The sequence below is a fragment of the Protopterus annectens genome, chromosome 9.part0 (assembly GCF_019279795.1).
Source record: "Protopterus annectens isolate FY-2018-M chromosome 9.part0, PAN1.0, whole genome shotgun sequence".
In the NCBI taxonomy this organism is placed as follows: Eukaryota; Metazoa; Chordata; order Ceratodontiformes; family Protopteridae; genus Protopterus; species Protopterus annectens.
In genome coordinates, this window is record NC_056743.1 from 385,520,603 (window position 1) to 385,545,241 (window position 24,639).

The 24,639-nt window shown below is 42.8% G+C and overlaps 1 protein-coding gene across 1 annotated transcript in view; it reads left to right on the forward strand.

Annotated features, from left to right (window-relative positions):
• PEBP4 (phosphatidylethanolamine binding protein 4) overlaps positions 1–22,428 on the forward strand; it is a 349,888-nt gene extending 327,460 nt beyond the window's left edge. The window contains exons 3-4 of the mRNA XM_044082114.1: positions 21,655–21,787; positions 22,339–22,428. Coding sequence (XP_043938049.1) covers positions 21,655–21,787; positions 22,339–22,428 — 223 coding nt within the window. The remainder of the gene's footprint in view (positions 1–21,654; positions 21,788–22,338) is intronic.
• The last annotated feature ends 2,211 nt before the right edge of the window (positions 22,429–24,639 follow it).

Consider the following 24,639-nt stretch of genomic DNA (forward strand, 5'->3'; position numbering starts at 1 on the left):
GTACTAGATGTCCTCGAGCTTCTTCTCGATGCAGAGCTTGCAGTCGGCCGGCACGGAGCCGAGGATCGGCTCCGAACCCATGTGTAATAACCAAGGCGAGATGAACACTCCACATGGAACGTTATGGTAAGGACATAACTTCTTTTTTTGTTCTCAGGCTACCAATAAAGGATCCTTTACCTCCCTAGGATCTCACATTTGTGCTACAAGGTCTAATTCAGAAACCTTTTGAACCTTCATCTAAAGCCGATTTAAAATTCCTTGCATGGAAAACAGTCTTTCTCGTAGTCATTGCTTCTGCAAAGAGGATATCGGAACTCCAGGCTATTTCCTCAAAAATTCCTTACATCATTTTACATGGAGATGGGGTTACTTTATAGACAAACCCTTCCTTTTTACCCAAAGTGGCTTCTGAAAATAACATTAATCAATCCATTCATTTACCAGTCTTCTTTCCAATTTTTTTGAATAAAGGAAGAGTATATGATTTGTCTCCTTAATGTACACAGACAATTACATTTTTATCTTCACAAGACAAAAATCAGATCAACTTTGTCTCCTTTTCACCAAAAAAGCTGGGGTGCCCACTTTCTAAAGTTACTCTAGTCAAAAGGATTACAGATTGTATTTCTTGGATCTATTCTCATCAAGGCATGACGTTACAAAAACATCCCAAGGCTTGTTAACCAGATCCATGGCTGCTTCATCTGCATTTTAGTCAAGAACATCTATTGATGATATTTGCGCTGCAGCCACATGGTCCAATGCTCATACCTTTGTTGCTCATTACAAATTGTATAGTATTTTAGAAACTGAGACTGCTTTGGTTTGGTGGTACTCTAGAATATCCTTCAATGAGGGCCACCCAAGATCAGCATAGCTGGGAACTCTGTCCCATGGTTTGAGGAAGAATGAAAAGGACATCAGATTTAAGTTATGTACTCACCATAGCTAGACATCTAAGTTGTACTTTTTCATTCTTCCTCAACTTCATCCCATCCATCCCCAGTCCTTCATTTTCTGGAGAGACCTGTTGGACTGTTTTTTTGCAACTTACAGTTCCAGGTTTGAGACTCTACTTTTTCTGTTATCCTCTTCTGTCTCTGTCCAGCTTTATGTATTTATGGTAACAAACCCGATCTGAGTTAATGAGGATGAAATAAGACTTTATGCGTAGAGGGAGGAGCTCAAGAGTTGGATCCAAAGCCTGGAGTATGTGGCCGAGTCTGATCTAAGGATCAGATGTTAACCCATGGGTTGATGGAGAATGAAAATGAACAACACAGATGCCTAGTTATAGTTTGTACATAACTTTTAATTTCATGCCTGTCCATATTCATGCATAACTTGGATCTGTGGATGGGAAACAGAAAATTTACCCTAGGGCTGCCAGTTGTACTGCTAATGGACAGAGGCAGCTCCTAAATGCTTTATCCCATGTTTGGGTCCCCTCAAATTATCTGTGATATGATCCCAGTTATTCTCATTAGGGGTAATGTATAGATGTAATGGGATCCTATCTCGCCTACATTCATAACTGATGGGTTCGGAGCCGTTCCATCGGCTCCGACTCGGCCACTATATAGTAGAATGAAGTCTCTAATTGGCTGGGCTACCCCTTATCCCAGAATGCACCACGCCTGCTTCCCCAGATCTCGTTTGCCGCTTTTCAAGCTAGACGTGGTCTCGACTTGGCTGGAGCCAAGTGATTTTTTGTTACTTTTTGGTCTTTTGACCTAGGGTTTTCTTCACTAATTTAACAAACAGCTGTTTTAACAGCTTTACGTGTGTGTGTGAACCTTTTTCCAGTGTGATTGGTATTTCTCTACTTACCGGGCAAGGCCCGTTTAAGTTAGAGGGCCCTTGCCCTTATTTGTGAGTCAATGTATTGATTTTGTCTATTTTTTGGGTTTGTTTTTTTCGCCTACTGTACGCTCTGCTTTATCGGGCTAAGCCCAGGACTTCTGCCCGTTTTGTGTTCTGTATCTTGGGCCAGTCCCGTTTTTGAGTCAAGGGCTCGTGCCCTACTTTAAGGTTACGTTTTGTGGTGAAAGATAGTTGGGTGATAGGATGTCAAAAGAGCAGATGTCTGGTTTTAAAAAGTGCACCAAGTGCAATTACAAAATGTCTATTACTGATAGCCATGCTGTTTGCGTATATTGTTTAGGACCGAAACATTTGCAGGAAACATGTAGTGTTTGTCATGCTTTTTCCTCTAGGGTCCTTCAAGAACGTAAAAATAAATTGATCCTTAAGGGCCTTATTAAGCCCTCCTTTGAGTAAACTTTGGCTTCTCCTTCCTCTCCAGCTTCTAAAAAGAAAAGGTCATCGGCTCCGACCAGTCCGTCGGAACAGACTTCCAAGAAGCATAGGTCGACTTCTTCTTCCTCGGCTCCAATGGCTTCGGAGCCTCGGGTGGAAGGGTCTGCCTCGATACCTCTTTCCTCGGCTCCATTGGTGTCGGAGCCGCAGGTTGGGGCATCGAGAGGCGAATCACCTGCTTCGGCTCCTTTGGTCTCCGAGCCGTTGGAGGTGTGCAGCTCAGACTCTCCTCCCCCCCCAGCCCCGAAATCCCCTTCGGCGCCGATGCTTATTCATACGGTTCCGGATCCGGTGCCGATGGTGTTGGAGCCGTTTCGGAGCCGGTCCCCTGGTCTATCGGAGCCGAGAGAGAAGTCGTCTCGGCCCCCATCTATTTCCTCTAAATCCTCCAGGTTGTCAGACTCAGATTTGGACAGAGTTATCCAGAGGCTTTTCCAGTCCCCGGTTTTTGCAAAAATGGTTTCGGCTCCAGCCCACTCGGCTCCGGAGCCGGTCCCCACTTCGCATCCGATTCCTCCTCCAACCTCCTCGGAGCCGTTGGAGTCGGTGATGGTAGAGCGGAGCAGAGTTGTCCAGTCGGAACCGAGAATCCCTCGGAGCTTCTCTGTTCCGACCATCATTCCTACCCTGTCCTTGGCGTCAGGGTTCGGTACCGGGACTTCCTCGGTCGGGGCCAAGGGGAACACTTTGGAACTGGTAGCTTCGGTGCCTAGTCTTCCCCTCGGAGCGTCGGCCGCAGGAATTCCCAGTACCGTCGTGGTCTCTCAGCCGGTGTCCTCCGTAGAGTCTGGAGGTCCTGCTTTTGAGACCATGAGGAGTGCGCTGGCCATGTCCTTGCCGGCTCAGCAAGTCTCTACCTCACCGTCCCTAGACTTGGGAACTGGTGCTTCTGGTGTGCTTCATTCCCACGACAGTGGGGCCCCAGGGCCTGAGGATACCCCCTTGGGGGGTTCCCTTCTCCCGGGAGATCCTTCTGAATCCGCTTCAGATGAACCTCCAAGAAAAAAATTGTGCAAGAGGAAGCACATTGACTCCCAGGATGAGTCTATCACTTCAGATACTGACCTCGATGATGCGGAGGGGTCCCCAAAATCGTCCTCTGATGACGTCTCATTCTCAGATATCCTCGAGATCCTGAGACAGAGAGGTGATTGGCAGTCCAAAACCCCTTCCGCGGAGGAGTCAGTCTTCCTCAAGGCTTTTGGGGCCCAGCCCTCCACCTCCTGGGTGTCTCCACCCTTCGATGAATTACTAGATTTAGTTTCTCGAAGGGTGTGGCAACACCCTGACTCTGTGGAACCGGTGCCCGCCAGGCCTAACAAGTTCCTCTCAGCCCCTCCTCAAAAGGAATTTTTGACCAAAGGAGTTGCAGTAGATGCGATGGTGGTGGCATCTGCCACTCGGCAAGACGTGGCAGAGGCTTCAACGTCTATTCACCCTCCTAATAAGGATTCCAGGAGCATGGATAGGTACGGGAAGCGTACCCTTTCTTCAACGGCCTTTACCCTGTGGTCGCTGAATTACCTTTGTCATTTTACCAGGCTCCAAAGGGACCTCCTCAAAGAGTTAGTTAAGTCTCTTACGGGTAATCTTCCTGAGGCGTTAGCCCAAACTGTTGGCGCCCAGATGACTACCGTATCTTCGATAGTCAACTCGTCCATGAGGCTCATCTCATATGCGGCCGAAGGGGTGAGTAGAGCAGCGGGAACAGGCGTGGCTCTTAGAAGACACGCCTGGTTACGCTTGTGTCCCTTTGCGGAGGCTTTTAAGCCTTCCTTCACCAATGCCCCCTTTGATGGGTCCTCCCTGTTTGGACCCAAGGTGAAGGACACACTGACTCGGTGCGAGCAGGAGGGCAAGACCTTGACTGCCGTGGGGGCCCATTTTTCCGCTCCCTCTAGACCTTACCCCAAGGCCCAGAGAGGAGGGAAAATGTGGTTCAGGAAATCTCAAAGGTCTTTCCCTACTCCACCGAGTGATCCCCCATCTAGAGGCAGGGGGGGGGGATTCAGGAAGATGCCGCCCCAGAGGCGGCAGAGGCCCCCGTAACTCTGGAGACAGCGATTCCTTTCGTGGTCCATCCTACGCTCCCCGTCCCTGAGACGTGGCCCGACTGCACATCCCCGGAGCCAGTCAGGGGTCGTTTTGCGGAACACCCACAGGCTTGGGAATCTATCACCAAGGATCAGTGGGTGCTCCGAACCATAACTGGAGGCTATCTTATCCCTTTCATCAAGATCCCCCCTCTTCCTATCAGGAAAATCCCGGATGTGCCACCCAGTCAGCGGGATCAAGCAGCGGTCGAGGTTTCAAAGCTGCTAAGAAAAGGAGTCATCCAGCCTGTCCCCGCCGACCAGATCGGATCAGGAACTTACTCAAGACTATTTTTGGTGCCAAAAAAGACAGGGGACTTAAGGCCCATTTTGGACCTCAGATCATTGAATCGCTTTGTAAAAAAATCCCAATTCCGAATGGTCACCCTTCAGTCCATTTTCCTGTTATTGAAGAAGGATGTCTGGATGTGCTCCATAGATCTCAAGGACGCTTACTATCACATTCTGATAAGTCAAGAGTTCAGGAGTCATTTATGCTTCCGCCTGGGAACCAGTCATTTCCAGTTCCGAGCACTGCCCTTTGGTCTCACCACAGCCCCCAGGGTGTTCACCAAGTGTCTGGCAAGTGACAGCTCACTTGAGAAGTCTAGAATTCCAAGTGTTTCCCTATTTAGACGACTGGCTCCTTACTGCCACCTCCAAGCATCTATTAGTTAGGGCGCTTATGACCACAGTCAGTTTGGGTCATTCACTAGGAATCACATTCAATTGGGGAAAATCTGTGCTGCAGCCGTCTCAGCGTATTACCTTTATAGGCACAGAGTTAGACACAAGAAGAATGTGGGCATTCTTGCCGGTAGAAAGGATTCGGGTCCTGCAGTCTCAGGTTCAAACCTTGTTACCCAGATCACGAGTTCATGCCAGACTGATTCTGCAGTTATTGGGCACGATGGCCTCAACTATTCTTCTAGTCCCCTTAGCCAGGCTGCACATGCGGGTGCTGCAATGGCTACTGTCGGTTCAATGGTCCTTTCAGGAACTTCCCTTGAACCATTTGGTCCAGATTACCGAAATTTGCCGGCAGGACCTACGTTGGTGGCTGCTTCCGTCCAACCTGGACCAGAGGCGACCCTTTGCCCTTCAGCCTCCCGTCGCCACGGTGACCAAGGACGCCTCCCAGATAGGGTAGGGGGGTCATTATCTGCACAGGTCTGTCCAAGGCACGTGGCAGGCTCACGAAACGCACTTACATATCAATATCCTGGAAATGAGAGCGGTGCTACTGGTGTTGCAAGCACTTCATCATGCTCTTCCCTGGGGTACTATTGCGATCCTATCCGACAACATGTCGGTAGTCTGGTACATAAACAAGCAAGGCGGAACCAGGTCCTACCCTCTTTGCCGAGAGGCCATGAGAGTGTGGCATTGGGTGATTTCTACCCAGCGTTTCCTAGTGGCAACGCACATTCCGGGGAAATCCAATGTGATTGCAGACAGGCTGAGCAGGACTCTCCTGTTGCCCCACGAGTGGTCCCTCAACGACAGGGTGGCTGCAAACATCTTCGCCAAGTGGGGCCTCCCTTGTTGCGACTTGTTCGCCAGCCCTCACAATGCGAAATGCAGGGAGTTCTTCACTCTGACTCCCTGTCAGGGGCAGATTCCCAGGGACGCTCTAGCTCGCAGTTGGCCCCCCGGTCTACTTTACGCCTTCCCTCCGGTTCCCCTTCTCCTGAAGGTGATACAGAAGGCGATTTATCTAGGAAGCGACATGATTTTGATCGCTCCACACTGGCCTCGTCAGGTTTGGTTCCCCTTCCTTCTGAGGTATGCGGTGGAGGGCCCATGGTTTCTGGACCTGGTGCCCGACCTGTTGACTCATCAGTTGGGACAGTCTCACTCATCCCTCAGGTCCTTGAGGTTGGCCGCTTGGTTACTCCACTTCCAACCTTAGTCAGAGATAACTCTTTTTCTCCAGACGTCACCCACATTTTGTCCTCTTCTCACAAACCTTCCACTATTAAACTGTATTCCAGCAAGTGGAAGAGGTTTGCTCTTTGGGCCCAGCAACAAGGTATAGATCCCCTTACCGCCCCAGTACCTCAGGTTTTAGAATTCTTGGCTTCTTTGTTTTATTTGGGCTCTTCAGTTTCCACAATTAAAGTCCAACTGGCGGCTATCTATAATTTTCATGTCTCCTTTGAGCCTTCCTTAATGGCAAACAGGCTTTGCAAATCTTTCCTTAAAGGGGCGTGGCTGCTTCGGCCCCCAATAGCCCATCCTGTGCCCCCTTGGGACCTGAATATGGTTCTAGCTTCTTTAACTGCCCGCCCCTTTGAACCAGCAGCTACTTGTGATACAAAATTTCTATCTTGGAAAACCGCTTTTTTGGTGGCAATAACCTCTGCCAAGCGGGTCTCAGAGCTTCAGGCTCTCTGTTCTAATCCACCTTATTTGACTTTTCACAAGGGCAGTGTGTCCCTCAAGTTAAATCCCTCTTTCTTGCCCAAGGTAGCATCCCCCTTATGCATTCAACAATCCTTGGAGCTCCCTGTGTTTTTTCCCAAATTCTCCAATAGCGCAGAATATATTTTCCATCAATTGGATGTTCACAGACAACTGCGTTTTTATTTAAGTAGGACCAATCAGACACAAAAGTCAGATCAGCTGTTTGTGTCCTTTGCGGAAAATAGGTTGGGTCAACCGGTGGCTAAAACCACCATAGCCAAATGGATTAAAGATTGCATCTCCTTCATTTATTCATGGTCCGGCAAAGAGCTACCTTTCCCAGTCAGGGCTCATTCTACCAGGGCAATGGCTACTTCTGTAGCATTCCACTCCAAATTATCGATAGATGATATCTGTGCGGCCGCTACCTGGACTTCTCCACACACCTTCATTTCTCATTACAAGATAGATGTGGCTTCTCGGGGTAGAGCTTCCTTTGGTTCCACAGTTCTCAGGAGTGTTTTCCAATGAGCCACCCGGGATTTAGGTGCTAGGGACGCTGTCCCATCAGTTATGAATGTAGGCGAGATAGGATCCCATTACATCTTTTAGTTATGTACTTACCATAACTTCAGATGCATGGGATCCATCTCACATCATTCATACCGCATTCCTCCTTCCCCTTCCCATTGGATTTAGAGGGAATGTTGCTACTTACTGAGTTTTTCTCTTGAAGGACTTTAGTTTGTTACAGTTGCTGGTATGTCTCTGTGTCTGGATGTAGCTATGAAAGCGAACAAAAAAGATCTGGGGAAGCAGGAGTGGTGCATTCTGGGATAAGGGGTAGCCCAGCCAATTAGAGACTTCGTTCTACTATATAGTGGCTGAGTCATCAGTTATGAATGTAGGCGAGATAGATCCCATACATCCGAAGTTATGGTAAGTACATAACTAAAAGTTATTGAGCATGGGATGGGCAAGGCCGATTTCTAACCAAATGGCATAGGTCAGTGATGGTGAACCTTTTGGGCTTGGTGTGTCAACAATTCAGGAAATGCCTATCTTGGCTCTGCTGGCGTGTCACCCCCCCCCCCCCGACAAAAGAGAAACCATTCCTTACATATTCATTTATTTAAAAAATACAGTTCAATCATGTGTGCTGCTATGTATTAAAAAGTAAAAGAAAAATTAGTGAACTTGAGAAAACAATATGTACAGTGATAATTGGGCTTAAAATAGTGCACCCAAAAATTACCCTACTTTTGATAGTAAATTTGAATTGAACACATTGCATTTTATCTGATTAAAATCAATTATTGACTTTTTTTGTTGCGGAGTTTTAATACATAAGTGCAGGGTCAAACATTTCTTGTATTTTTGTTCATTCAGTTTCTATGGTAACTTGGGTGCTGATGAACACTAGTGTGTCACCCCAAAATGTTATGATGTGTCACCTTTGACATGCATGTCATAGGTTCGCCATCACTGGCATAGGTTAATTCAAGCACAAAAAGGGAAATTAGCTAGGCTTAAAATGACTCGCAAAGGCAGTTAGCGTAATACTTCTCTAGGAACCTGTGACAATGACTGAAGGTTATAGCAGTGAATTATGCAGTTGCACATGAATTGGTTCAGCAATACCCATGTTAAGATGACGTATTTAGTATATGAATAGGGTCTGTATTAGAACATCGAAGTTTCAAAACTTCGAATGTTCTAATATCAACACCTAATAAGCAAAAGCTGAAAATAGCGAAATTTTAGATAACCAAATCCTTTCCTAGGGAAAGAATTCGGTTGTCTGTTCCTGTCACTTCGCTATTTTCAGCTCTGCGGTGGAAAGTTACGGTCGGGTTCAGATAAATGTGCGATTGTGTGGATGTGAGGGTAAGGGTAGAATAGGTGAGTTAGGGTTAGGGCGCGGGTTAGGTAAGTGTGCGAATGTTTGGATGTGAGGGTCAGGGTGGGATAGGTGAGTTAGGGTTAGGGCACGGGTGAGGTGTGTGTGCGATAGTGGCGGACCTTAGGGTTTGGGTTAAGGTAAGTGGGTAGAATAGTGGTGTATGTACAGTTTAGTCTAGGTTTAGATGTAAGATTTTAGGTGTATGTGTGTGGATTGCTGTTTGTTTGGTGTGTTTGTGTTGTGTGTATGTGTTTTGGAACAGCAAATTTTTTCCCTAGGAAAAAATTTGCTGTTCTAAATTTTCGGTCTTATCGGTTTTCGGTTAGTAGGTGTAGATATTAGAACATTCTAAGTTCTGAAACTTCGATGTTCTAATATAGACCCTATGAATACAGTGTACAAGAACAATAACGTAAAGCCAGCGATGTCTTGTCTTTCGGCTTTTCCCGGTTAGGGGTCACCACAGCGGAACTCCGGTCCGCTAATGATTGGTAGTTGATTTTTATGTGCCGAGTTACCAGCCCTGACGCACAACCTTCAACGAGGGTACGCCCATTCACGCATGTCTCCACGTAGAAGATGCTCTAGCTGAGAATCGAACCGGACAATGTCTGACTGTGAGGTGACAACGCTACTGCAGCACCACCACCGCGAATGTAAAGCCAGCGGTAAAATTACTATTTATTTAAAGAGTTTAGTGTTTTCATTCCTGTTGTATGGAACTTCCTCAGAACAAGCTCTACTAACTTCCACACACTTAAACACACAGCAAAAGTCATGTGTTAGTCAATAATCAGAATCACTTGACTCCAGTTATGCAATTTAAACCTAATATTAACAAAATAACATCCAGTAAAATCATATCATTCTAAAAAACGTTGTTATATCTCAATTTTAAAAGTGGACTAATCGAACAAGCATCATTTAACCCTTGACTGTCAATTGCATTTAATTTTAATTCAGCTAGATCTAAATGTTTTTGAATTCTCTCTCGCATGTCATTCTTTACCCGTTCACTGATAAAAAAAAAAAAAACAAAGCATGTGATTATTATATATTTTGATGTGCCTATATAAAGCATTAAACATCTTTTTGTTTTTTATATCCATCAAGTGCTCATAGATCCTCTCTTTAAATTTTCTACAGGTCTTCCATATGTAAAAGGCTGGATGTAATTTATATCTTGCCATATGCACCAGTTGTCTTGTATGACATGTAGTGTCCTTGAATCTTGTATATCTTATTGTGGACACTAAAAACATCTTCCTCCATGATATATTTACATTGGGAACAATTCCCTCATTTTATGGCTCCTTTTCTTTTCAAATCACTTATTAAACAAAAAGTGTTTTCTCTTTTTAACGATTTTTTAAATGACCTGTTTGTTATTTAAATATTGTGGGGTAGGTGTCTGTTTTCTAGTTTCCTCTTCTAATATAATTAAATTCTAACTTTTTTAAATAGATTTTACAATTTCCTTACTATCTGCCGTATACATAGTAATGAATAACTTATTATTTTCATATATTGTCACCTTATTGGTGGTTTCTATGTTTGCTTCTTCACTACTACCATTTAAAATAGGCACATAAAAGCCTGCCTCTCTTTGTTTTGACCTCATTCCATATTTCTTCCAAAAAACATTAAGGATAACCTCTTCTACTAAACATTTTTATTATAACATCACATTCATTATAAAATGAATTTGTCAGACACCATCTTGGCTGCCCTAACTAGTTGTCTTTTAACAACTGCTGTCTTTTGATGTTTGGGTGCCAGATAGTGTAATGTAAATATGAATTTGAAAATGGAGTCTATATTACATGAACGAGAGATCAAAATGTCGAGTACAAGATACTCAACATACTTTGATCGACCATTCATGTAATCGGAACCTCCAGATGTTGAAATTTGGAGTTCCAAAATGTTTTGGTTGGCCTTCCTGGTGAGTGTAGCATGCGACATAAACACGCTACACTGTCAGGAATGGCTTCATAAGAGGCTGCTTTATTTAATATACCAACTCCGAGATCGCTGTACATTGGGGAAAGGACGATTTCCCAGTAATCGCTTGCACGATTACCGGGAAATTGCCCTTTCCCCAATGTACAGCGATATCAGAGTTGGTATATTTAGTTAGGGGGGTGTGGGGGGGCGAAGCCCCCCACTTTGTTTTAAAAGTATGTGTGTTTGAGTAGGTGTTTGAGTGATGTGAGTGTGTAGAGGATGTTCTTCGTTTTCCATTGCTGCAGTCCTTACTATTGGGTATAGTCCGCATCCAGTCGGCCCGAATACCAGAGTATAAGGCTGGCGTCGGTCAGGCGCATTAGACTGACGTCAGTGCGTCAGGGTACTAATGCGCATGACCGGCGTCATATCCTCAGTCTTTTTTGCCGCGTGGTCCGATGCAGAAGCAGTTTTGCGAGTGCAGGTTGGCGTTCTGAAATATTTCCGAAACCGGAGTTTCAGACCGAATCAGAGTTGGCTAAGTACCCGTTGGGGAACATTTTGTTTTTCTTGCCTCAGTATTTAACCGGATGTCAGAAAAAGTGAATAACTGTATTTCTTGTGGGAAACAAATACCTCATAGGGATTACCATACATTGTGTATACCTTGTTTAGGGCCTGAGCAGGACGTTGTTGGTTGCCGCTCTTGTGCTAGGTTTAACAAACGCACTATTAAGAGGAGGTTAGACTGTGCCAGATTAGTGTTTGGGAAGCGTTGCAATTATAAAATGCCGTCGGATGCTCCGGCCCGCCAAGAAGCACAAGGACAAAACAGCGAAGCCTTGGGTTGATGAACCGGCAGTCCCAGACGTCGGTTCTTTAGAGCGCTCAGTGGAGCCACAGGTTTTGCCAGGAGTTTCTATGGAGTCTCAGGCAGATACTTTACTTTTACAGGATGTAGCCTCTCAGGAGGCAGGCCAGGCTGTAGGGGCTTCTCAGGTAACTATTCTTCCCTCTCTTCCCAAAGTAGTTAGAGCCTCTCCTTCTGTTGCCAAAACTTCTTTTAGAGGTAGGCCAACTTCAGCTTCAGTAGGGGCTTCTCCTAGCCTTTCGGGTTCTGTACCTAAGAAACATATGCTTAAAATGGTAGAAGATTTGATTACTATGATTAGAGGTTCTATGGGCCCTCCTGATAAGAGGCCTAGAGTGGAACCAGAGTTTGACAGTTTTGAACAGGGTTCAGGGGCTTCTGAGTCTTCTGCGGAAGATTTGCAGGAGTATCCTCATTATTCTGATTCTGATGTGGATGATGCCACTCCTTCGGCTTCTCCTCCTGAGGATTTTTTCAGAGACTCTGCATTCCATGAGGGAGCACTTTAAATGGGAAGGCCAGGATTACTCTGATTCCAGGAAGAGACTTAGGGAATTCTTTTTACCCCAGCATAGGCCCTTAGCTATACCTCCTGTGTTGAATGTGGTGGAAGATGTTTTTGCAGAGGCTTCCCTGAACCCTGATTCTTTGCCTCCTGCTCCTGTTAAACCTGATAGGTACTATAGGGTGCCCGAAGCTCATAAGTATTTGTTTAAGAGTCCTAGGGGACCCAGAAACTGTTTCTCAGGGGCCTAAAGGTGTTAAGGCCTCTGTGGTTAAAAATCCTGTTCCCACTGACAAAGAGGCAAGGGCGTTAGATAGGTGGGGTAAGAAAGTGTATACTTCTTCCACTCTAGCCATGAGGGTTGAATTGTCAGTTTCACATGCTGAAATATCAAAATTATCTCCTTTCACAATTGAAATCTAAGGTGGATGCTTTGGCGGAAGGTATTGATTGTAAAGACTTGCTGGATTTAGTTTATGTGTCTGAACAAGTGGGCAAGCATTCTTTGCAATGTGGTTTTGATGCTGTGCAGGCCTCCTCGAGGGTGGCTGCCACTAGTTCTGTTCTTCGCAGGCATGCCTGGTTGAGGGATCAAAATTTGGCTGAGCATGTTAAGACACGGATTTTGGATGCTCCTTTACAGTCTGATGTGTTGTTTGGTTCACCTGTGGAAGCAGTTTTAAAGAAAATGGAGGACAAAGCTAAGTCTATGCAAACTGTTCAAGATTTTTTGCAGGTACAGCCACCGAAGTTTAGTAGAAATTGGCCTGCTAAGGGGTGGACATATCCTGCTTATGATTCCCAGTCTAGGGGTAGGTCTAGACGTGGTAGGGCAGGGCTCAAGGTTCTTTTAGGCCTAGAACAGGGAGTTCACCTGCTCAGACTTCTGGTGAGGGCAGGGGTCAGTCCTTTCGTAAACAGACCCAATGACCTGCCTTTTCAGCTGCCAGTAGATTCTCGTCTGGCAGCTCCTTTGGAAGGACGACTGTCTCTTTTCAAAGAAAATTGGGATTTAATTACTCAAGACAGATGGGTGTTGGACATCATTCAGCCAGTCCCTGTATCAGAAAGGGGCCTAGGATTTTATTCTCGCATGTTCCTAGTACCAAAAAAGGGGAACACGTGGAGACTGCTTTTGGATTTATCTCTCCTCAACACTTATCTGGACATTCCCAAGTTCAAGATGTTGACGTTACAACAGCTTTTACCTGCTGGGCAAAGATCACTGGATGGTAACTTTAGTTCTCAAGGAAGCTTACCTTCATGTGCCTATCAGGCTAAGTTACAGGAAGTATCTGCGGTTTCGAGCTGGAAATTCTCATTATCAGTTCTCTGCATTGCCCTTTGGCTTATCTACTGCCCAGAGTATTCACAAAGGTTCTGGCTCCAGTGATAGCTTACTTCAGGCTACAAGGACTTCAAATCTATCCTTATTTAGACAACTGCCTGATTCTGGCTCAAGAAAAGGAAGACCTTCTACAGCATCTGGAATATCTTATAGCAGTGCTAAGATGCCTAGGGTATTCTGTGAACGAAATAAAGTCCAGTCTAGTACCCTCTCAAGACATGTGCTTTCTGGGTGTGAGACTGAATACAGCAGCCCAGATGGCCTTTTAACCCCGGACAAACAAAAGAGTCTATCACTTTACTTCCATCAACTATCTCATCAGTCCGTGCTGACTGCAGAGACAGTCCTTCAAGCATTAGGGTTCATGGCATCTTGTATTCTGGTGCTTCCCAATGCCAAACTGCATATGAGGAAGTTACAATGGTATCTCAAAAATGTATGGACACAGCACTGCCAGGATTTAGACACTGTCATTCAAATAATACCTTGCCTTCAAAGAGAATTTTTGTGGTGGGCTCAGGAATGTCACCTAAACGAGGGACTCTCTGTGACCCGGCCAGAGGCGAGTCAGATTTTACCGACAGATGCCTCAGACATTGCTTGGGGAGCTCATCTAAATGGAAAGTGGATACAAGACAAGTGGCCTGCCAGACTACAGCATCTACATATCAACATGAAGGAGATGTTAGCAGTCCAGTTCGCATTGCTGGCTTTCAAGGAGTTACTTCTTCCAGGGCAGGTGTTGATTCTAACAGACAACACAACTGTCATGTGGTACTTCAACAAACAAGGGGAACACATTCTTATCCTCTATGCAGGCAAGCGATGATTTTATGGGAGATCTGCGCACGCTTGCACCTAACTCTTCAGGCAAGGTTTCTGCCAGGAGCACAGAACTCCTTAGCAGATGTGTTAAGCAGACAAATCATGGATCCCCACAAGTGGAAACTGGATCTTCATGTATTTCAGAAATTGACAGTGTCATGGGGAACTCCAGACATAGATCTGTTCGCTTCTCCACTAAACCACCAGCTGCCACAGTTTTGCACAAAGGGGTTTCATCACACAGCTTGGAAAGTGGATGCTCTGTCTTTCAGTTGGACAAACCTTCATGTGTATGCCTTTCCACCTCTGCCTCTTCTTCCAAAGGTACTGTTAAAGGTCAGACAGGACAGGCCATGGATGATTTTGATAGCTCCAGATTGGCCTTGGCAACACTGGTACCCTCTACTACGGAGTCTGGTAAAGAAGCCTCCATGGCCTTAACCTTTGATTCCACATCTGTTTTCCCAGCAGGACGGTCATCTGCTCAATGTCAAGCTTCACTCTCTTCATCTGACAGCCTGGCATATTCTGTGTTGAAACACAGCAGGTCTCAACTTCCTCAACAAGTTTTAAATGTGATTAGGAAGCTAGAAGACCTAGTACAAGGAAAGTGTACGCAGCAAAATGGAAGAGATTTTTATTTTGGAGTAAAGCAAAGAATTTGGAGATTTCTGAGCCTAATTTGAGTATGGCTCTTCAATATCTTACTGAGTTACTGGACAAGGGTCTGTCCTTCTCTTCCATTAAGATTCATGCTGCAGCAATCTCAGCTCACTATGATTGTGACCCACCATTGTTTTCGCATCCTTTGTTCAAGCAGTTTCTTAGAGGGCAAAAATATAAGACCCCCACGTAGAGCTCCTACTCCTGCTTGGGATCTCAATTTTGTGTTGGAAAAACTTACTCTACAACCTTTTGAGCCTCGGCTACTGCTGAATTGAAATATTTGTCATGGAAGACTGCTTTTTGTTGGCTATTACTTCTGCAAGAAGGGTGTCTGAGTTGCAGGCCCTTATGGCAGTCGAGCCCTTTTGATTTTCCATAAGGATAGGGTATCATTACGCACTAATCCTTCCTTTATGCCTAAGGTGGTTTCTAGTGTGGCTTTAAACCAAACTATTCATTTGCCTACTTTTATGCAGACCCCCAAAATAAAGGGGAAAAGATTTTGCATACTTTAGATGTACACAGGCAATTGCGTTATTACTTAAGCAGGACTAAGGATTTTAGGCAGTCTCAGCAGTTGTTTGTTTCTTTTGCTTTGAGTTCAGGGCAAGCCTGTGTCAAAACAAACTATTTCTAGGTGGATTGGCTTTTGCATTGCATTTTGTTATTCCCATCATGGCAAGGAGGTTCCAGCTGGGATTAGGCCTCATTCCACTAGGGCTACTGCCACTTCAACAGCATTTCTACGGGGTGGCAACTAAGGATATTTTGGAAGCAGCTACTTGGAGTTCAGTGCATACTTTCTCTAAGCATTATCACCTTCCTATCTACTCTAAGTCTAGGGCTGGTTTTGCCACAGCTGTTTTGCAAGGCATGTTGTCAGCTCCTGCTTCTTTATGATTTGCCAGCCTCCCTTACCTCTGCTTTGGGATTCTACCCAATAGTAAGGACTGCAGCAATGGAAACGAAGAACATAGTACAGTTTTGTACCTACCATAAATGTAGATGTTCGAGGATTCCATTGCTGCAGTCCAATTTACCCTCCCTCCTTCCCCTCTGTGTTTAGGGGTGGTTGTGTAGGTGAGTTTACCTGCTTCTATTTTTGTATATATTGTTCATGTTTTGGTGCAGGTATTTTGGGCCTTGTCTTTTTAGGGTCTTCTGACATCTGGGGCAAGAAAAGACTGAGGATATGGCGCCGGTCATGCGCATTAGTACCCTGACGTACTGACGCCAGTCTAATGCGCCCTGACCGACGTCAGCCTTATACTCTGGTATTCGGGCCGACTGGATGCGGACTATACCCAATAGTAAGGACTGCAGCAATGGAATCCTCGAACATCTACATTTATGGTAGGTACAAAACTGTACTTTTGTATGAATTGGTTGTATGTCTGGAGTGGGACAAACAAAATCTTTTGATTTTGTTTTTTTCAGTCTTTTTGGGTTTCGATAACATGATCGAGCGATCATAGTATGTCGAGCATGTTGTACGCGACATTTTGATCGCTCGTTCATGTTCAGACCCTGAAAATGTTGGTTTCCTAAAAATAGTTGAACTATACCTACCCCTCACTACATCGTTTTTTTACCCTGACGTCCAAGTAATTCATCTTTGTCTCATCAATATTATGAGAAAACTTTAAAAACTCACTTGTATGATTTATGTATATGCAATGAATGAAAGTGTGAGATACCAGCCACGAAGGATGAACTCAAATTTACTTGATACTGAAACACTTGTAGTTAGTCAATGAAATCCAACTGCTTACAAAATATCCAAAAAGCTTTATTTAAAACAACGAGAATGAGCGCTTTCGCGTGGTCCATCCACGCTTCATCAGATAAGCGTTATCTGATGAAGCGTGGATGGACCACGTGAAAGCGCTCATTCTCGTTGTTTTAAATAAAGCTTTTTGGATATTTTGTAAGCAGTTGGATTTCATTGACTAACTACAAGTGTTTCAGTATCGAGTAAATTTGAGTTCATCCTTCGTGGCTGGTATCTCACACTTTCATTCATTGCTACTTCGGAGATTTTGGTGAGAGAACCATTTAGCAGGGACGCTGACTACTTTTTTCATTATGATTTATATATACTAAAAATTTCTTCAGCCTGTCACGAGTATCTATCCATAGAATTGAAATGTCATCCAAAAATGTAGTGTAAAAGGCCCAACATTCTTTATATACAGTACTCAAGCAGAAGGTTAGCCTACCCCCATTTCCATACTAATCAATGGAACCATTACCGAAGGTCACATCCGTACCTTATAGAAAGTCTCCCATATTATCTCCCTGCATAAGGGTCGACACTCCACTGAGCTCTCAAGCTACTGCCCCATTGCCCTACTTTCTCCTTTAGCTAAGATCATGGAGAAATGCATGCATAGGCAATTACACGACCACTTAATTGATAACTTACTTTCCAACTGTCAACATGGTTTCAGACCCTCACACAGCACCACCACTGCCCTCCTTTCTTTACTGATTGCATTAACCGCAACCATAATAATCTTTCTTCTGCTCTATTTATCGACCTGTCTAAAGCATTTGACATAGTAAATCACCAGATTCTCATAAACATACTAAAATCTCTATCATTAGACCCTCTTTCCATTAAATGGTTCCAGTCGTACCTTGACAAACGACAGCAGGCAGTATTATGGCATAACACTCTATCCACCCACCTACCCATTACCCTAGGTGTCCCTCAGGGGTCCATATTAGGACCTCTCCTCTTCTCCATATTTGTTAACGACCTTCATCTAGCCATCCCCCAAGCCACATGCATACAGTATGCTGACAACTCCACACTGATATGCTCAGCTACTTCCATCCAAGACCTTCACTCTGTTACTTAGAAGGTATTTAACACAGTTGAACAGTGGTTCACACAGCGCTGTCTTCTTTTGAACCCCACCCCCCCCCAAAAAAAAAAAACACTCCTCCTCTTCAATCCTACTCAAAAGTCTTCTCTTAATTTCTCTGTGACATCCACCATTGGTACTATAATCTCACCTGACCCTACCACCAAATTCTTTGGTATCACCATCGACAACTATCTGAACTTCGGCATCCATATCAACAATGCTATAAAGACTGTCAGCAAAAAACTTAGCACTTTCTATAGGATTAAACCCTTCCTTTCTCCTACAGCCAAAACTACTATAGCTCACACTCATCTAATCCCTACACTCCTCTATGCCTCACCCATTTTCACTAATCTATCCAAGAATAGCCTCAGTAAATTGGAAATGTCATTCAATAACATTGCCAGATTTGCTACAGATGACACATCTATAACCCACCATTGTATACATTTAAAGCAGCTAGGATGGCTGGAACTACAAAACCTGATTAAATTCCACCAACTAACCATCGCCTATAACACACTTTATAAACCTTCCAATACTTCAATTTTATCTACCCTCATCGCCACCTATAAAAATCTGAGGTCCTTACAGTCATCAGACAAACTTCTTGTACACACTTCTAAACCTAACAACAGGGCTGGGGATTCTCTCTTCTCTAATGCTGTTGGAAAATCCTGGAATCTTCTTCCCAGTGATCTCTCCTCACTCACCTCCTTACCATTCTTCAAAAACAGACTTAAACTTTACCTCAAAACACACTAGCTATGCCCCTGTACCAAACCTGACTAGTCATCTATCTTTTCAGACTTGGCTTTCCCTGTCCTTTACTTCTCACCTACTGTTATACCTTCCTATTGCTATATATTTATCATCTCTCTCTGTTTTACATTATTTCTATGCTGTGTGGATACTTAGTTTTTAAGTAATCCTTTATTAATATCACGATAAATTAACTTCCTTTTTTACTATTGACTTTACCTGTATAATGTTTTGTACCTGTGAATTGCATTGTTATGATTCTTGCCCTCATTGAATATCCTGTGCCAACCTGTATGCTGTACTGCATATGTGACTGTTGTATATAATTTTTGTATACTATTTGCTATTTGATGATGTATTTGTATGTGCTTGTTTGTCTTGGAGCTGATCTCCCTGGACCTCTACTGAAAATGGACATATATCCAGTTAGACTAGCTGGGTCAACAAATGTGAAATAAATAAACAATAAATAAAAAGGTTATAAATCAAAGTGGGAATGATGAAATGGGGGTGGTTAAGAAATAAGGAGCGAGCAGGATTTTGGATGCAGGCTGTTAAAAAGAACAACCATACAGCATTTTACATATAACAGGCAGCATGGGAATGGAGAAAGGAGATTTTACCAATAGGGATAACTGCAAGTAAGGGCGTAGAAAGTAGGCAAATGGGGGTGGAATTTACTAGGGAAAATTAGGAAAGGAACCAAGGTATTGGGAACAAATAGCTGGAGCAGGAAAGGTAATAGAGTGGGATGAGGCCAGGCAGAAGTTTGGACTGCAGGTTACTGATTTACATTCTGTAGCAGGGATTACTATCAGAGTATAGGCAAAGAGAAAGGTATAGGGGAGTATTGTGTAAATGACCAGCAAAGTTTGAGACTAAAACAGAAGCAGCTGTTATAGAGATAATTTGTAGGGCTTAGAAAATACTATTTGGTACTATAAGACTCCATCGACATTGGTTAGAAAAGATTGGAAACTTAAAGGAAGATTTTGAAGATATATGCATGGCTTCCATGAATGCAACAAACTACAGACTGTTTGGAATTATTGCACTGAAGTGTTTGGATAGGTATTTGTATACCTCCAGCAGACTTCAGAAAAATGTTTCTTCTGGTCATTAGTGAGTGCTGGAGATGAGATGAGAAAAAGAAAGGTAGTTGGGAACATGTTTTGTAGGATCGTAATGAGTTGGCAGATTTAAAAAATTCCCTATAGAATTCTTTATCAGAAATGTTGGGGTAGGAAATGTAACTAAAGAAATTATTATTTTGAGCTGGGAGCTGGGGAATTGTCCATAGTAAGCTTTTAACCAAGTTTAATGCTATTGATAGTCTACAATTATATGTGCTAGAAAAGGGAAAGGAAAATCTAAAGCAGCTGTAACTGAAATACTGAATATTGTAAATGCGGTAAAATAAGTGGAGGCGAGATCTTTAAAAAGGAATGGTAAATTACTTAAAATAAATTGAATGTGCGGGAGCAGTTCATGTCTAATAATGTTCAGGAGGGGCTGTTTAAGTCAGCATGTACTCCTAGTCATTAAAATAAAGAAGGAAAAAGTTAATGTATCTTCATTTTCTCAATAGTGAGAGCATGTCATTAAATGGTTACTCTTACTTTTACGTGAAAGAAGGCATCTGCTGTCTCCTTGAATAAGTTTTGTTTGTCATTGTTTTATTATAATTACCAAAAAGCTGGAGAATACTTGTTACTCACTTTAAATGTTCACAGGTTGTTCAAGATACTCTGAATGACCCATTCTGATCAAGATTTTGTATTCTTCCTGAGAAACAGGTTCCTCCAGTTTGATTCATGGCTGGAGTGATTTTATACCTCTTAACCTCTTTCCACAAAGAATCTGGACAAAGCCAAAAATAATTGGGGGGACAGATTTTAAATATTGCTCTCTCAAACTTACAAAGTTGATAGATTAAAAGGTCTTATGTTACTATGCTTTTTCTGAGGGACATGAAGTCTGAACCTGAAATGCCTATCATTTAGTGAATTGAGCCCTCACTGACCAAGAATGAGGCAAAAATCTGGACATTCTATAAAACTTTGGACAGTTGAGAGCCAAAGGTGGCTTTTGTGCATTTCTTACTAGAGTGGCACCCTCTCCTGACTAACATTCAAAGCCTTGCACCCACTGGCTACCATGAATGGATCCAGTTTTCCTATGTGCCTATGAAGATTAAAGCAGGTTACCTGAAAATGGATGTGTAAAAACTAAATAAGATTTTCTTGTTACAAAGCAGATACTGTTAGTGTTTTTGGATATTTTTATTGCCTTCTGTTTGAGTATGTGAAACGGAATACTTGAGAACCAAAAACGCCCCTGCTGTTTGCTTGGTAAACATTAGGAATGTCTCTGCACAAAGCCTGTTGCCTGGATTAGTCTTTATACATTTGTTAAACACTACAGTGTAGACATCTGGTCTATGGTAGGCAAGATTTTTGGCATTGCTGTGCTACAGAATCCTGTAATTGTCTACCACATGTTTGTTACCTGTTGCTTGTGATTATAACGTTTACAGCTATGCTAACCCTCGTCACAAAGTGAAATATTACAGTTGTCTGGAGCACCTTTACCATAGCTGTATGGCTTTGAGAGCAGAATTACTGCAGCAGTAATCGTATTTTTTTCTGTCATCCAGGTTAACTAAGTAACTTTATCTTAGTTGGTGCATATACTGTTCTGTATAATTGCATGATTTCCTATTCCATATAGTTGGGTTATGTCCTGACAGCTGTTAAATGATACATTTGTAGGGTTTCTTGCCTAATGTACATGCCTAAGCTACTTAAATGGGAGATATAAGACAGCCTCTTATTGGTATCTACTTTAGTGCAAGAGAAATGCTGTTCTACTTGGGAGGAAGCAACTTTGCTGTTGATGAAACCCAAATGCTATGATTTACAAACTGCACTGACCACTGTCTTTAAAAGATCTTTTCTTATGGTAAGTATAGTCACAGAACTGTAATTTTCCTTGTCATTAAAATAAAGTAGGAGAAGTTTAATGTAGCTTAATTTTATTTTGTGGAGCCCTTGAAAAGTACTGATTATAGACCTGAACATCAAGTGTAATATTAAATGTGGTCTAATATGCATTTTTTTTTCAATTTTTTCAGAGGAGGTCTGAAAGTGATTTACCCAGAAATTGGGGATGTTAGCTGCTCATTTATTCCACGATGCGTTGACTACCGATTCAGGATTTCACAGGAGTGGGAAGCCCCACATGTTCAGTACCCACTGGCCGATGAGGTAATCACAAATTTATTAGTAATAATTACTTTAAAAAGCTGTCCTGTTTTTCATGTCTGGGCAGATGGGTTGTTTGGATGATGTTCATTACATTCAAGGTTTTAAAATGGACTGTTTTTTGTAAGCAGTAATTACTGTTTTGTGCTACCATTCTAAAGCACAGCTCCTACAGTTTTTGTTTAAAAGAAAACAAAGAAGGTATTTTTAAGACGCGTTTCTTCCCCGCATCCTTTTTGCTTCCTGTATTGCAATTATGGGAAAAGTTTTACTCTGTGTACCTTCGTTGCTTTGTTTCTGTAGTACTGCATTTTATTTGAGAGTTTCTGAAAGCAGGCTATGCACAAAACAGTTGCAGCATTGCTTCCATCTTTCATTATAGACCTGAATTCTTTGTAGTGCTTATATCTTCTGTATCACAAATTTCAAATTCTCTGCAACTGTCTGATATTATGTTGTTGTTGCATTGATGATGTAATTAAGCACAGTAACTGTGGAGAGGGTAGGACATTCCTTTTAATGGTTATAAAATAGTACTTGTTTCTTGACTGTAGAATTGTAGTGTTAGGAATGTTGTGACCACACAGCAGGGTATTACTTGTGTTTCAGGAAATACCGTAAAGAGCAGAATATTACTGTGTTGAGCATTTTGACAGTAGGCATCACTGATTGGTTTTTAACTGGCTTCCTTATTGATTAGGTCTGCCTCAAAGGACCAAACATTGAATGACCCCCCCCCCCCCCAGTAAGACCAATGTGGTGCATTAAACTAATATAGCAATAGCCCATGGCTGGGTGTGGGTAATGCTGGATATACCCGTGGTTGGTGTGGTTTGGTCATGAGGATGAAGCACGAGTGAACAAACAAAGCCAACAGTGGGTAAATCAGCATTACCCACACTCAGCTATGGGTTATTGCTATTATACAGTGACATTATTTAAGAAAAAATTTACTTTCCTGAAACAATGTCCTTGTATAACGCCAGATTTTTCCCTGGTATCATGGGGCATTCTTGATGTACTGCGCAGGTGTATGGGACTTAACGTTCCCACGCTTATGTGGTACATCAGTGCTGTGTAAAGGAAGCAATGGAGAAAGGAAGATCCATATTGAGAATGAGCTGTGGCGTTATGGATAGAGGGAGGAGCTTACGAATTAGATCCAAAGTCTGAAGTATGCGACAGGGTCGGATCTGAGGATCAGATCTGTAACCCCATTCATTGAGAGAGAATTAACTAATTAATTCAGTTCTATGACATTGGTGCACCCTACAAGTGAGCTTTCCTTATGCTTCTTTAATTTTAATTTACTCTGCATACGTGGTAAAAAACACTAAATTGTTAATTCCTTCATTATTTAAGCAGTCCTACTACATTGGAAACATGGCCCTATTAGACAATCCTGCAGACCTAATGCAGTGGAAATTAAGAACTATGAGAGCAGTGCCACAATTGCCTCTCTGCTTTATCTTCATCTGAGAAGAGAATGTTGGTGCTATTCGTGAAAGTTAAATTTAAAAAAATCTTACCATAATCCAGCTTCTGCAACACTCACTGCTAGTGAGGTAATAGCGAGACATGACATAAATATAGATTAGGCAACTGTACAACTTGCTGATAATAGGGAATACAGTGCTGTGCATCATTTCTATCTAGGATGTGTATTCAGATACAAGCACTTAAAGTGCAGATAATCAAAAAGTATAATTCAGTCATTTGCTGAAGTGGTATTTGTTTAGATATTAATTGTTAAAATCTTAAGGACTGGTGAGGTTTTATGGTTTTACTTTTTATGGTTTGAATATATGGAATGTGTCCTGAAGTTTTGGAAGCTGGCCGGCTGTTGTATCCTTTTTTAGGGTATAACCCATATAGCTAAGGTTACTGTAGAAGTGATTTTTTGAACATCTACTGTTATGGCAAGTTTTCATACACTGCTATACTTTTTACTACTTGGCTTGCATTTAGCTTTAACGTTGCTGCATCTAGTTTGTGGTTATGAAACAGCCTCCAAAATTGTAAAAAGGTAGCAAACGGTTAACCTAGGTTTGTAGAATATGCTGGAATGAAATAAATGATATATTTGTGAAATGGTGTGCTACTGGAAGGAAGACTTTGGGCTGTGGCACTTTAAATAGTAACATACACAGAAAGTATGCTTTCTCTTAGATGGGTAACCAGGCTGCTCTTCAGTTTTTAAAATGTGACACTTTCATGCCCTAGATAGGAGATGGCACTTGCAGATTATGTAACATTTTGGTAGATTTTTTTTGCTATGGGAAGAGTGAAATCATGGATGAGAATCCGTTTACAGATAATTGCTGTTAAGTCAGTTGTCCAATGTCCTGCAAATTTCCAACAATGTTGTAGCAGTAAATCCATGAAGGTTAGAATCAGTTTCAAAGTGATAAGACTTCCACAACATACAAATATTCTTTAGATAAGCACTTTTGTCTTTGTAGTCAAGGCTTTTTCAGATCACAAATTATTACTAACTACACAGTTTTCAATGTGCTGGTAAAATTAGTATGCATTTCACCTTGATAGTAATCTGAGCTATGAGGGTCAGGGGAATCCCATGTTGCAATACAGGAGGGATGTGTGTAACTTCAGATGTTAAGTTGTCAATCTCGCCTTCATTCTTGCTGGATGGGTTCGGAGCTGATCCTCGGCTCCGACTCGGCCACTTACTAAAGCTAGAGAGCTAATTTTACCGTCTCGAGGCAACCCTATATCCCATGATGCAAGGCGATGACTACTCAGATCTCGTTTGCCGCTTTCGCTTGCAAGGTGCTTTTTTTACCTGCTCCTGGTAAGTTTTTGAAAATTCAGACTTTTAGTCTCACCCCTTTAGT